This window comes from Saccopteryx bilineata, chromosome 2 (assembly GCF_036850765.1).
Source record: "Saccopteryx bilineata isolate mSacBil1 chromosome 2, mSacBil1_pri_phased_curated, whole genome shotgun sequence".
Classification (NCBI taxonomy): Eukaryota; Metazoa; Chordata; class Mammalia; order Chiroptera; family Emballonuridae; genus Saccopteryx; species Saccopteryx bilineata.
The window spans coordinates 285,734,170-285,748,045 of record NC_089491.1 but is presented as its reverse complement, the minus strand read 5'-3'; the positions used below and the strand labels follow the sequence as shown (position 1 = coordinate 285,748,045).

The 13,876-nt window shown below is 37.9% G+C and overlaps 1 protein-coding gene across 3 annotated transcripts in view; it reads left to right on the top strand.

Annotated features, from left to right (window-relative positions):
- COP1 (COP1 E3 ubiquitin ligase) overlaps window positions 1-13,876 on the top strand; it is a 145,088-nt gene that overhangs the window by 104,011 nt on the left and 27,201 nt on the right. For all 3 annotated transcript variants that reach the window (XM_066261207.1, XM_066261208.1, XM_066261206.1), the window contains one exon: window positions 11,271-11,388. In XM_066261207.1, coding sequence (XP_066117304.1) covers window positions 11,271-11,388 — 118 coding nt within the window. The remainder of the gene's footprint in view (window positions 1-11,270; window positions 11,389-13,876) is intronic.

The following is a 13,876-nucleotide window of genomic DNA, read 5'->3' as shown; positions in this document are numbered from 1 at the left end:
CTCTGGCTCTGCCTCTCTGTCCAGTAACACGGGCGGGCGCCCCCTCCCAGGGCGCTTGGAGGAAACTCTCGCTCACTATCTGTGCGCAAACCAGGATATCAGGCCGGCAGTCTCACACTCTGAGGGAAACCCCCACCCGCACGGAAAAGTTCCAGCTTTGGAATTGGCTCTCGCTCCCTCCCTGTGCGCGGCTTTTTCAGTGCACTGGGACGGCCTGAGATTCCGCTTTTGGCCCTCACAAAGGCCCCTGACTCTGCCCCTCTGTGGGATAACACGGGCGCCCACCCCTGAGGTGCTCGGAGAAATCTCTTTCCCACTCTCTGTGCACGCTGACCAGGATATCAGTCCGGCCGCCTCACACTTTATGTGAAACCCCCGCCCGCACAGAAAAGTTCCAGCATTGGAATTGGCTCTAGCTCCCTCCCCGTGCGCGGCTTTTTCAGGGCGCTGGGGTGCCCGGAGATTCCGCTTTTGGCCCACACAAAGGCCTCTGACTCTGTCTCTCTGTGGGGTAACACGGGCGCCCACTCCCGGGGATTTCAAAGGAATCTCTCGCCCACTATCTGCGCACTCTGACCAGGAGATCGGGGAAAATGGCTGCCCCACCTTTCTTTCTTTGTCTGGGTTTGGCGTGAATGTTAGCTTGTATTGCCTGGGTTGCCATAGGCGCAGTTTTTCTTCGGCTTGGATCTTCGTGCCACAGCCTGGTTCGGCCATTTGTGCCGCGGCCTGGATTTATTCACCCCCTTTGCCCGCCTTAGTTTCTATACTCTCGGTTCCCAGTGAAAGCAGCCCTATTTAGGTTAGTGAGGAAGGCAGAGCGTTTCTTACTCCCTATTTTCTTCAGGGTTTAATTATATATTTAGCCAATTTTTTGCTTTACCATACCTTCGGGTGTATTGTGAAACATCTGGAGGCTCCAAGGATAGGTTTTTCTGTTTCTCGTTGAAGATCTTGTTGAGTTTTGAGGGAGATTTGTCGGTATCACTTCCTACTGCTCCATTACTCTGACGTCATCTCTAGTGCCATTTTTTGTTGTCAAAAGAATTATGAGATTGGCAGATCTATCACAGGGGTCACTCTACACTTAATTTCTTTGTCTTCTCCCCTTGAATATTTACTAAAAGAGTAAACACCTGTAATTTAACTTCTGTATTGTAAAATCTCCTTGATTCTTATTTATTGATAATCTTAGTTGTTTTTCTCTTTTTTAAGATAAGCTAGCACCATACCATGAGCACAATATTGCCTTTTAAAAAGGAAAGGTCAGTTTAAATTTTAATGTAACTTATTCTGTATTTTACTTGTATACTAACCTAATTTCATAGTTAAATTCAAGGATAGTATGTACTAACATGTATATATGGGTAGAATTCTCTTTTTATTAGCATATAGAACTTTTTCATGATTAAGTGCTATTCTTTTCCCTTGAACCTGTTTCTTATTTAAATTTCTGTTTTGTTACTGACTAGAAATATGACCTTGGGCAAACTGATTAACTTCAACCCCCAGATTTCTTATCCTTAAAATATCTAAATACCACATAGTCCTTTAGACTCTTATGAGGAATATGAAAGAAAGATGCTATGTATAAAGCTCTAATCACTGGGGAACAAAATTTTTGTTGCATCTACAAAAACACTTGTTCTTACCTAATTCAAGTGTGCTGATCTCAAATCTGATATTAGTTTTTATCTGTAAGCTACAGTTTTTTTGCAATTCAAGATTTTAGGTTTTTATCTTATTATAAAAATTTCAACATTTAGTTTAACATAATGAAGTAGAATATCTTCTTGGGCATCATCTTTGTGAAAATATAATAATTTATATAATGCAGTAAATACACTAATACACTAAAAGATATGATTGTATCAGAATTTGTCTACAATTTCTTGTTTTTCTTTTTTTACAGACACAGAGAGAGTTAGACAGGGACAAACAGACAGGAATGGAGAAATGAGAATCATCATTCATTAGTTTTTCGTTGTGTGTTTTAGCACCTTAGTTGTTCATTGATTGCTTTCCCATATGTGCCTTGACCGTGGGCCTTCAGCAGACCGAGTGACCCCTTGCTCGAGCCAGCGACCCTGGGTCCAAGCTGGTTTGCTCAAACCAGATGAGCCCGCGCTCAAGCTGATGACCTCAGGGTCTCGAACCTGGGTCCTCCGCATCCCAGTCCTATGCTATGTCCACTGTCCCACCACCTGGTCAGGCTACAATTTTGAAATAGAACATATTAAAACACTTATTTTAATCATAAAATTTGTGCAGAACTTATTTAAATTCTATTCAGGCAAACATTTGCGTTTGTAGCTCTTGCGTTTGTGTACTTGTTGAGGACAATTTTGTTTGATGCTCCAGCAGTAGTCTGCTCATCACTAACAGCTCCAAGATTTTCAGCAAACTTATCAAGGTGACTGTTCAGGAAGTGAATCTTAATGCTCATGTTACATCCAGTGTCGTGGAAAGCCAACAGCATCCTTTGAACCAGAAGTTCATAGTTTTCTGCTTTTATGTTGCCAGGGAAGTTCTTTGTGACTGCCATAAAAGACTGCCATGCTACTTTCTTCTCCTTATTCATCTTCCTGGCAAATTCTTCATCACGTATGAGGGTTTGAATTTGAAGTCCATCGAATATACCTGCCTTTATCTTCTCAAAAGACAAGGCAGGAAAAGCAGAAATAATATGTTGAAAGCATTCACTTTCTCTATTCAAAGCCTGAACAAACTGTTTCATTAAGCCAAGTTTGATGTGAAGTGGGAGAAAAATGATCCTGTCTTGATTAACTACAGGTTCATTCATAATATTTTGCATCCCTACTTCCAGAGCTTTTTGTTTTGGCCACTCCTTCTGTGTCCAGGGTTTCTCCCGAGCTCGGCTGTCCTACAAACACAGAAAGCAAGGATACTTCGTGAAACTTCTCTGTTGTCCAAGCAGGAAATTTACTCTTTTTTTTTTTTTTTTTGTATTTTTCTGAAGTTGGAAACAGGGAGGCAGTCAGACAGACTCCCGCATGCACCCGCCTGGGATCCACCCAGCATGCCCTCCAGGGGGCGATGCTCTGCCCATCTGGGGCACCACTCTGTTGCAACCACAGCCATTCTAGCGCCTGAGGCAGAGACCATAGAGCCATCCTCAGCGCCTGGACCAACTTTGCTCCAATGGAGCCTTGGCTGCGGGAGGGGAAGAGAGAGACAGAGAGGAAGGAGAGGGGGAGGGGTGGAGAAGCAGATGGGTGCTTCTCCTGTGTGCCCTGACTGGGAATTGATCCCGGGACTCCTGCACTCCAGGCCGACGCTCTACCACTGAGCCAACCAGCCAGGGCAGGAAATTTACTCTTTCAGATCCACACAAATGATCCAGTTATGCTCCTCATACTTCAGAAAGTCGAGGACAATTTTTATGTCATTCTTACTATGTCATTCAATTCGGGTTGGTAAATAAACTGCTGAGGGGTTAATGACTGCTTGGCATCAGAAGAAGACCCTTCACATTCTACAACCGTTTCCTCATGCATCTTATCAAAATACACTTGATCACCATGTTCACTTTCTTCATCCTTAGAAGAAATAAAACCATTGAAAACTGGAACTGGTAGTGTCTTAGAGTGTGAGATAGGTCGTATTGCTGAAGGAATATTAGGATATGCGATCATATGCCATTTTTTCTTGCCAGTGCCCTTTGTATGGATCAGATAGAAATAACAGTCACTGCTGTGGTCCTTAAGTTCACGCCAAACCATGGGAATACCAAAAGGCATTCCTTTGCGTTTTCCTTTTGTCCAGTCACGAAGCATTTCCTCACAATTATGACACACAATATGAGGAGCCCAATTCTTGTCTTGATCGCCAAGGGGAACTTGAAAATAAGCAATATATGCACGTGTCACAAATGATGAAATACTGTGCCTTTGACGTTCAAGTGTGTAACATCCACTTATATAACAGAAGGTGTCAGGACTATTCTTACATTTACACCTACTCAAAGAAGCCATGATTCAATCTTAAAACAAAATAAGGGTGTTTTTATCAGATAATAATTTTTTACATTTAAAAACAACTACAATTTTGTAAAAGTGATGTTTGTAAAACATTAATTGCCTTGTGGTTATGTCCAATCCAAGAGTCGTTGCCCTTTAACTCCAATTTAAAAACCAATGCATGCCATTAACTGTAACAAAAAGAAATTAAAATTGCATAAAAACTAGAGCATGTACCAAAAAACATTTCAGATTTGGAATCAGCGATGCAGAAATATGTAGAAACAATTCTAAAACCTCATGCAACAGAAAATGAAAAAAAAATTGTTCCCCAGTGTAATAAGAGTACTCAATAATAATTGTTTATTCATTGTCATTGTTAACATTTTATCATGCATTTAATTAGAATAGTTTATTGGGTTTTAATGTTCTGTTTTGTAAAGATACTAATCATTGGCCACCATTTAAGAATAGAAGTTATTGGCCATGGCTAGTTGGCTAAGAGGTAGAGAGGTGGCCCAGTGTGTGGATGTCTCGGGTTCAATTCCCAGTTAGGGCACACAGGAGAAGCACCCATCTGCTTCTCCACTCCTCCTCTCCTTCTCTCTCTCTGTCTCTCTCTTCTCCTCCCACAGCCATGGCTCGATTGGAGCAAGTTGGCTCCAGGCTCTGAGAAGGGCTCAATGGCCTCAACTCAGGTGCTAAAATATTAAATAGCTCGATTGCCTAGCAACGAAGCAACGGCCTCCGATGGACAAAGCATCACCCCATAAGGGGTTTGCTGGATGGATCCCTGTTGGGCGCATGAGGGAGTCTGTCTCTCTGCCTCCCCACTTCTCACTTAAGAAAAAAAAAAGATAAGTTATTGTTAATATTTAATATGTACAAATGCCAGATATGAGCATCTTCAAAATTTCTACCTCCCGGAAAAGGGAAAAACTTCTTTAAAAATGCTTTGCCTATCTGGCAGGCAGTTTTTTCCCCACTGTTTTAAATTTTCATATATTTCTCAGATAACTTTTGCATTTACTTTTTCATGTGATTTTAAGATTTATATTTTTCAATTTTACATAAATTCTTTTGGGGTTCTCATTTCAGTTACATTACATTTATTTTCTAATTTTGGAAACATTGACATTATTAAGGTAGTATATCTTCCCACCCAGTTACATGAGATATATCTTTTGTTTGGATTATTTTCTATCTTTCAGTGAAATTTTATAGTTTACTTTTAGGCCTTTCCGATCAACCTAGCCAGTTGTTCAGTGGATAGAGTATTGGTTAATTTTTTCCTGTGTGTATTATAATTTTTGTTATTATTTTAAATAAAAATTATTCTTTATTTTAGGTACTGTTTGCTAAAATTAGATTAAAAGTATTGGTATTTGGATATGCATATCATATCTAGTCACCCTATATATTTATCTTATTAAATCTAGTAGCTTTCTATTAGAGTCTTTTTAGTTATTTGTTTATACCTGATAGTGGCCAAAAGTGATGATTGTATTTTTACTTTCTGATGATTTATTGCATTCTCCTCTTAAAAAGCTGTGTTATATGATACTGGTGACTTCTATTTCATTTAGTTGAGTGCACTTTAGTATTTTGCTATTTTGGATCCCTAATTTTGGAAAATTTTTTGAGGAACAAATTGAGTATTTTATAAAAGTGCCTTTTTAGCTTATCTGAGCTAAAAGGCTGAGAAGCAGCCAAGTGCCTTTTCAGCATTAATTGTTATAATCATATGGTTTAATTTGTTGACAAATGAATTATGTGTACATTTTTTTATATTGAATTATATTTGTGTTTCTGGATTAAACCTTGCTTGAGTGTAATGTGAAATTCTTTTGCTAAATTGTTGCATTTTATTGGTGATATTTTTACATCTATATCCATAAATTGGCCTGTGATTCTCTTCATCTCTTACTCATTTTTAATATCAGTATTTCATAATTTTAAATTATATAAGTCTTGAACTTCTCTTGTTAAATTTATTTCTAAGTATACTGCTCACAAAAATTAGGGGATATTTCAAAATTAATATGAAGCAATCAAAAGAAGATTTGATTTTTTTAATTAAACAACATCAGAAAAGCAAACAAGTCAAAGAAAGTTGTTTGATTATGAAAATGAGATGCAATACCAACTTTTATTGGTGAAAATGCACTATACAAAAGGCTGAAAGGGCTGGAGTATTTGCACGTTCCCTGATCCCCTAATTTTTGTGAGCAGTGTATATTAGTACTTTTAGTCCTTACAGCATGGAATTGTTTTTTCTTTTTTCTTTTTTTTTTTGTTTTTTTTTTTTTTTTTATTTTTCTGAAGCTGGAAACGGGGAGAGACAGTCAGACAGACTCCCGCATGCGCCCGACCGGGATCCACCCGGCACGCCCACCAGGGGGCGATGCTCTGCCCCTCCGGGGTTTCGCTCTATTGCGACCAGAGCCACTCTAGCACCTGGGGCAGAGGCCAAGGAGCCATCCCCAGCGCCCGGGCCATCTTTGCTCCAATGGAGCCTTGGCTGCGGGAGGGGAAGAGAGAGACAGAGAGGAAGGAGGGGGGGAGGGGGGGAGAAGCAGATGGGCGCTTCTCCTGTGTGCCCTGGCCGGGAATCGAACCTGGGACTTCCGCATGCCAGGCCGATGCTCTACCACTGAGCAAACCAGCCAGGGCTTTGGAATTGTTTTTATTTTGGGGCTGTTTATTGCTAATGTACAAAAATACAATCAATTTTTGAATGTTGATCTTATGTCCTGCAATCTTCCTACTCTTGTGTATATTTTCTTTGAGTTTTATTGTGCTTTTCTTTGGAAATACTCTACATTTAGGGATAATATCATCTGTGAGTTAAAATACTTTTATTTCTTCCTTTACTATGTTAATGCCTTTGTGCTTTATTATATGAACTAAAAACTTATGTGTGTTGTTGGATGAAGTAACAGAAGGAACTTCTCATCTTGGGGGAGAGCATTCAGTTCTACACAGTCAAGTGTGATAATAGTTGTAGAATTTTTATAGATATCCTTTATCAGCTTTAGTAAGTTTCCATCTATTTTTAGTTTGCTAAGAGTATTTTTTATGAATGTTGGATTTCTGTCAAATGCTTTTCCTGCTTCTATCAAGATGACCTTGTAAGGTTTATGTCTTTTATTATAATAATACAGGTCCTCCCTCCCTCCCTCCCTTCTTCCCTCCCTCCCTCCCTCCCTCCCTCCTTCCCTCCCTCCCTCCCTCCCTCCCTCTCTTCCTCTCTCACTTCCTTTTTCCCTCCCCTCTCTTCCCTCCCCTCCCCCCTGCCTCTCCCCCCTCCCTCCCCTTCCTTCTCTTCCTCCCTCCCTCCCTCTTTCTCCTTCTTTCTTTCTTTCTCTCTCTCTCCCCTTCCATTTCTGGGGAAAATTCTCTTTTGGCCATGGTATAAGATCCTACTTATATGTTATTGAATTTAGTTTGCTGTAGCCTGCTTTATTGTAGTTCTTTTCTGGCTTTGATAGCAAAGTACTATTGGCCTCATAAAATGAGTTGGGAAGTGTTTCTTTTGTTTACTGGTTGAATTTGTGAAAGATAGGTATATAGCCTATATAGACTTCAGTGAAATTATCTGGACTTGGACTTTCCTTTGTGGGAAGATTTTAAATTTCTAATTAAATTTCTTCCTGTAAGTCTATTTAGATTTTCTATTTCTTGCAGTCAGTTTTTTATATTTCTTTTATTTTTATTTTTTAATTTATGATTTCTGTGAGAGAGAAAGGGAAAGACAGACAGACAGGAACATTGATCTGTTCCTGTGTGTGCCCTGACTGGGAATTGAACCCACGACATCCACATGGTGGGCTGACGCTCTACCACTGAGCCAACTGTCCAGGGCTTAAGATGAACTTCTATACTATATAAAACACACAAATTTAGACTATCTTTAGATCTCTGAACTCAGTTTATGGGCCTTCTACTCTCCTCCCTACTCCCTCAACATCCCTGTCACTAAAATATAATTAATTTTTTTCATCTTGAGAACCTGGTATTTAGTTTAAGGAGCTATGAAACCTGATTTAATCCCTGATATAGAGTTAAAGTTGAGAAACTAGAGTAAGGTAGAAATGTAAGTGCTCAGGGTGACTTACTGTATTTCCTGTCTTATCTAAGTAATGGGAAACATTTTAAGTTTCTTAGGTTTATAAATCTGCCTTGTCTTTTATACAGCAATTGCCAGTCAGGGTGATACCTTTTTCTTCACATTTAACTAAATTGAATGTCTAAATATTTATTTAATAAGTCTTTATTAATGTCATAACATCCATGTGCATGTGTTTCAGTTAACTATACTGCATAGATAATAGGGGGGAATGACTAGCCAGGGCATTTTATTTTCACGTTTTTAAGGAGTTTGAGTTAGTGCTAATGGCAGTGACATACACAAAGCCAGTATTCATGAAACAAATTATTCTACTACTTTTTCATAAGTAAAATCTACTTTTTTACATGCTATAATCTAAAAACAACTTTGAGGCCCTGGCTGGTTGGCTCAGCGGTAGAGCGTCAGCCTGGCGTGCGGGGGGACCCGGGTTCGATTCCCAGCCAGGGCACATAGGAGAAGCGCCCATTTGCTTCTCCACCCCCACCCCCTCCTTCCTCTCTGTCTCTCTCTTCCCCTCCCGCAGCCAAGGCTCCATTGGAGCAAAGATGGCCCGGGCGCTGGGGATGGCTCCTTGGCCTCTGCCCCAGGCGCTAGAGTGGCTCTGGTCTTGGCAGAGCGACGCCCCGGAGGGGCAGAGCATCGCCCCCTGGTGAGCAGAGCATCGCCCCTGGTGGGCGTGCCAGGTGGATCCTGGTCAGGCGCATGCGGGAGTCTGTCTGACTGTCTCTCCCCGTTTCCAGCTTCAGAAAAATACCAAAACAAACAAACAAACAAAAAAGTTAAAAACAACTTTGAAACACCCAGTAAAACTTTTATCAGTTTATGTTTGTCTTGCCTTCCAGCCTATAATTAGCATTCTAGCTAGATCTTTTAAAATAATGGGCTTTAAAAGAAATTTTATATTTATATTAAATGCAGATATATTTTTAAGTCAGACATCTTTTATTCAGCTATTACTAATACAACACACAGGATCACCATTCATTTTTTTAAACTAATATTGAGAAATCACTACAAACACTTTGGAATTATAAAATACATGATGCAATCTCAAGGGAAAACATTAAAATAATACGATTAAAGTACAAAATCCAAACTATATATTATTGGGATAAAGGGATAAAGTACAAAAGAAGGTCATCAGTAGAAATGCAAATATATCTTATTTATATATTTATATAAATATCACATATTATAAAATATATAGTAGTATAAATTAATATACATATAATATAAAAAGTAGATGGAAATGGGTAAATAGGTCCAAATAAAAGGCAAGGATTAATAGGCTAGTTAAAATGTTCAAAGTACAATACTGTACTCTTTCTAAGAGACATGTTTAAAACAAGAATAAGGAAAAGTAAATGAAAACAGTTTTGTTTTGGCAAAGGATTATATTATAACCTGACAGATTATATTGCATAGAAGTTTAGAAAATACACTCTCTCTAGACAATGATATGGGGAAATGAAATGGGGTGTGATACTGCCTCATGAAAGATACAAAACAATTCCAGGTGACTGAATGACCTAAATGTGAGCAACAAAACTATAAAATATTTATAAGAGAGAGTATTTTCACCATCTTGTTGCAGGGAATGTATTAAGATACAAAAACCATAAACTATAAATGGAAGGGAGGTAAATTTGGCTATTATAAAAAATTTAAGACTTCTGTTCATCAAATAATACATAAAAGAAATAATTCTTAAAAACATCATTAATTGGGGGAAGATATTTAGAACACATAAATGATCAAGTATTAGTGTACAGAATACATGAAGAACTCTTTCAAGTAAATAAGAAGATACTAAATGTTATCTCTATCCTTGCTACTCACAATGTAGTCTGCCCAGTGGAACAAATTGAGAGCCTGGAAATAAACCCAAAACTATTTGGTACTGCTGGTGGGAATATAAAATGATGGTCAATAGTTTGTCAGTTTCTTACAAAGTTAAACACAAAATTAATGCATTTTCCAGTAATTATACTTTTATAGGTATCCACCCAAGACCTGAATACATGTCCACACAAAGATTGAATGTGGTTGTCCATAGCAGTATTTTTTTTTCATTGTTTCTCACTACCTCTCATCAGGTTTTTATTCAAAATTAGCTGTCCAACGTGATTTGACCTTAATGGAAAAACAAATATAAGCTTATGCTGCAGGCTTCCTTTCTTCTGTGGTAGGTTTCTTCTCTGCGGGCTTCTTCTCAGCTGCTGGTTTCTTGGGAGCAGCAGCCTTTTTTCCCACCACAGGCTTCTTTTGCTTCTTCATGCCAAGAGCATAGCAGTATTTTTAATGTAACTCCCCCCCCCCCCAAAAAAAGAAGGAAACAGGTATCCATCTACTGGTAAGTGGAGAGACATAATGTGGTATATCCGTATAATGGATACTCTTCAGCAGTAAAAAGGAATGAACTGCTGACACGTGTTAAAGCATGGATGAACTTCAATATCCTTATGTGAAGTGTACGAAACCATACAGGGGAGCCATGTATTGTGATGATCCCATTTATATATATTGTCCAGAAAAGGCTAAGGTAGATACAGTGACTGCCTAGAGCAGTGGGTGATAAATGGGCATGAGGAAAAATACTCTTAAGACATTTATGGTGATGGCTGTACCACTGGGTAACTTTAGTGAAAATCATTTGATTTTATACTTAAAATTTTTATTATATGTATAGTGTCTCCCTAAGTGTTTTTTAAAAAGCAAATATGGGAAATAAAATTATATAGCATTATATTTAGCCTGAAACCCAAATATTTATATTATCTTCTAAATATAACCATCCAAATGTAAAGATTCATTTTAAAATTTCTGATTACTTTGAACCCTTCATACTCTGTTTCTAGAGCTAAGATCATAGGAAATGTCAGTGGAACTCCCTTTCAGACTGACTTAGGTTAGGGTGTATGTTTACATTTTTTAAGCATCCATATTTTCCTAGATTTGAAGAAGAAACGCCTTATATCTTATCTTTGAAAATGAGTCAAGGTCCTCAGTTTTCTGGTTGTTACAGGTTGACATCATCCACGAAACATTTAGTGAAAAATACCAAAACCAGTTAAAATTAACTTTGCTTTCCATTTCTTCATTTACTACATTTTCTCTGGTTTTTTTTTTTTTTTTTTTTTTGCTTTGTTTTGTTTTAGATCACTGTGTCCACTACTATGATCTTCGTAACACTAAACAGCCAATCATGGTATTCAAAGGACACCGAAAAGCAGTTTCTTATGCAAAGTTTGTGAGTGGTGAGGAAATTGTCTCTGCGTGAGTATTACTCTTTTCAGAGGTTGAACTTAACACACAGCTCTGTCATCCTTTTGCCACTTTGTAATGTCACTGTGAATATATAAAAAGAAACACTGCAATGTATGCACTTTTTCTTAAATAGTAGATTTTTATAACTTGTCTAAATACATGTGCATTCTGGCCTGTATTATTCACTTTAATATGTTATTTGTGAATAAAATCCTGATTAAGCTGATTTTTAATGTTGCCCCTTAAATATTTGAATTTCAGATTTATTTCAGCCATTGCTTCTTAAGAAACAACATAGTTGATGAAATAGAATAAGTGCTTTATTTAAGTCAACTAATGTTATTATTTATATACTTTGCAGTACAGTAGTATTATTTTTGGTTTTAAGTAATATTTAGTTGAATTTTATGATTCCATATTACTTATCTCCCTATGATTTCATGGCGAATTTTACATGTGGTTTTTTTGTTTGCTTGTTTTTAGTGAGAGAGAGAGAGAGAGACTGACAGATAGGAAGGGAGAGAGATGCAAAGCATCAACTTATAGTTGTAGCACCTTAGCTATTCATTGATTCCTTTTTCATATGTGCCTTAACTGGGGGTGCAGGGGGACTCCAGTCAAGCCAGTGACCCGTGACCCTTTGTGGAGGGCAGTGACTTTGAGCTCAAGCCAGCAGACTTGGGTTCAAGCTAGCAACCATAGGGTCATATCTATGATCCCATGCTCAAGCCGGCAACCCTACACTCCAGCTGGTGAGCCTGCACTCAAGCTGGTGACCTTGGGGTTTTGAACCTGGGTCCTCAACGTTCCAGGCCAATGCTCTAGCTACTTTGCCGCTGCCTGGTCAAGCCACATGTGTTTTGAAAGAACTTTCCAACTATGAATGCTCATACCTGACAAATACCTTTTAGAAGCTTCTGAATTGCAAAGTCATAAGTTAGCTTTTAGTTGTCTTTTATTTTGTTGAAGGTAACAAGATGTCAACCAGATAAATAAATCTCAGTGGCCAAAATATTGCTGACAAAACTTTTTCATTAACAGACCCTTTTTTCTGTGGTCCATTTCATAGTTTTCTTTATTTGGTATTACCCTAGTAAATACCCATTCTTAATTTCTCTTTTCATATCTATTATTTCTTTCCAAGCTAAATGATATGTGGTTGTCTTTTTTTACTTAGTTTCTAATCTCTTTTAGGAAATTATTAATGCTGGGCCCCTATAGGTGGTATTTCTCACCGTATCTATCTTCATGCTGGTTGCCCTAGATAAGAACTTGGTAATTTGAATTGATTTAGCAATGACATTGAGTTGAGTTATAAAAAAAAGGACCAAAGAAATGGGAACTGAGCTTTACAAGAGGAGGCAGTGGCAGCCAGTCAAAAAGTATCCTATCATTAGAAGTAATAACAGGTGATAATTAAAATTTTATTTAGGTATAAATATGGCAAAAAAAATTTAATTTCAGATTTATAAATGTTGAATCAATTAATTTGTTTCTAGTAGTAAAGTATTACATACTTAGTTGTATATATTTGAAATCTTAGTTGTCCTTATTAATGTGGATATGTTTGTATTTTTACCAATATTTTATTCTTAGATTTTATAAATCAAGTTGATTTTTCTCTTGGGCATATTGGAGTTTAGAAATATTTAGGGCTCTGACCAGTTGGCTAAGTGGTAGAGCTTTGGCCTGACGTGTAGATGTCCTGGGTTCAATTCCCGGTCATTGCACACAAGCGAAGCACCCATCTGCTTCTCCACCCCTCCCTCTCCTGCTTCTCTCGCTCTCTCTCTTTCCCCTTCCTTTCCTGCAGCCATGGCTTGATTGGAGCAAATTGGCCTCAGGCACTGAGGACAACGGCTCCATGACCTCTGACACATATACTAACATATGAGCAAAGCATCATCTCCTGGTGGGCTTGCCGGGTGGATCACGGTTGGGGCGTATTGGGGCAGATGTGAGAATCTGTCTCTCTGCCTCCCCTCCTCTCACTAAAAAAAAAAGTGTTTAGAACAAATTTACTCACAAATAGTTTTGGAAATATGTATTATAAAGTAAGATAAAAATATATACATTGCTGCAACATCTGAATTATTGGCCAACTAAAAAAATATATATGTAAAAGTATATTTAGTGCAACACTGTTGAGCAAAAATCAAATTTAAAACAACATAAATACCTAAGAGTCAATGTTATGTTGAAAAATGATGAGATGCAATAGAGAAGTATTTCAAGGGTTTGTGATTTGACCTCTGAAATAGACAGATTCAGTCTTGGCTCTATTATTTTTTTTTTTTTTTAGTCTTGACTCTATTATAAATATTTACTAGCTGTGGTATCTTGAGAATGTCCTCAACCTTCTGAATTTTTTCTACCTCTAAATGGGGCTAATAATAGTACTAATCTTATGTTGTGAATCTTTATTTAAATAATGTGTGTAAAGCACTTATTATGGAGCCCTATTCTATGAATGTTAGAGTAAGAAAAAGGATTATTA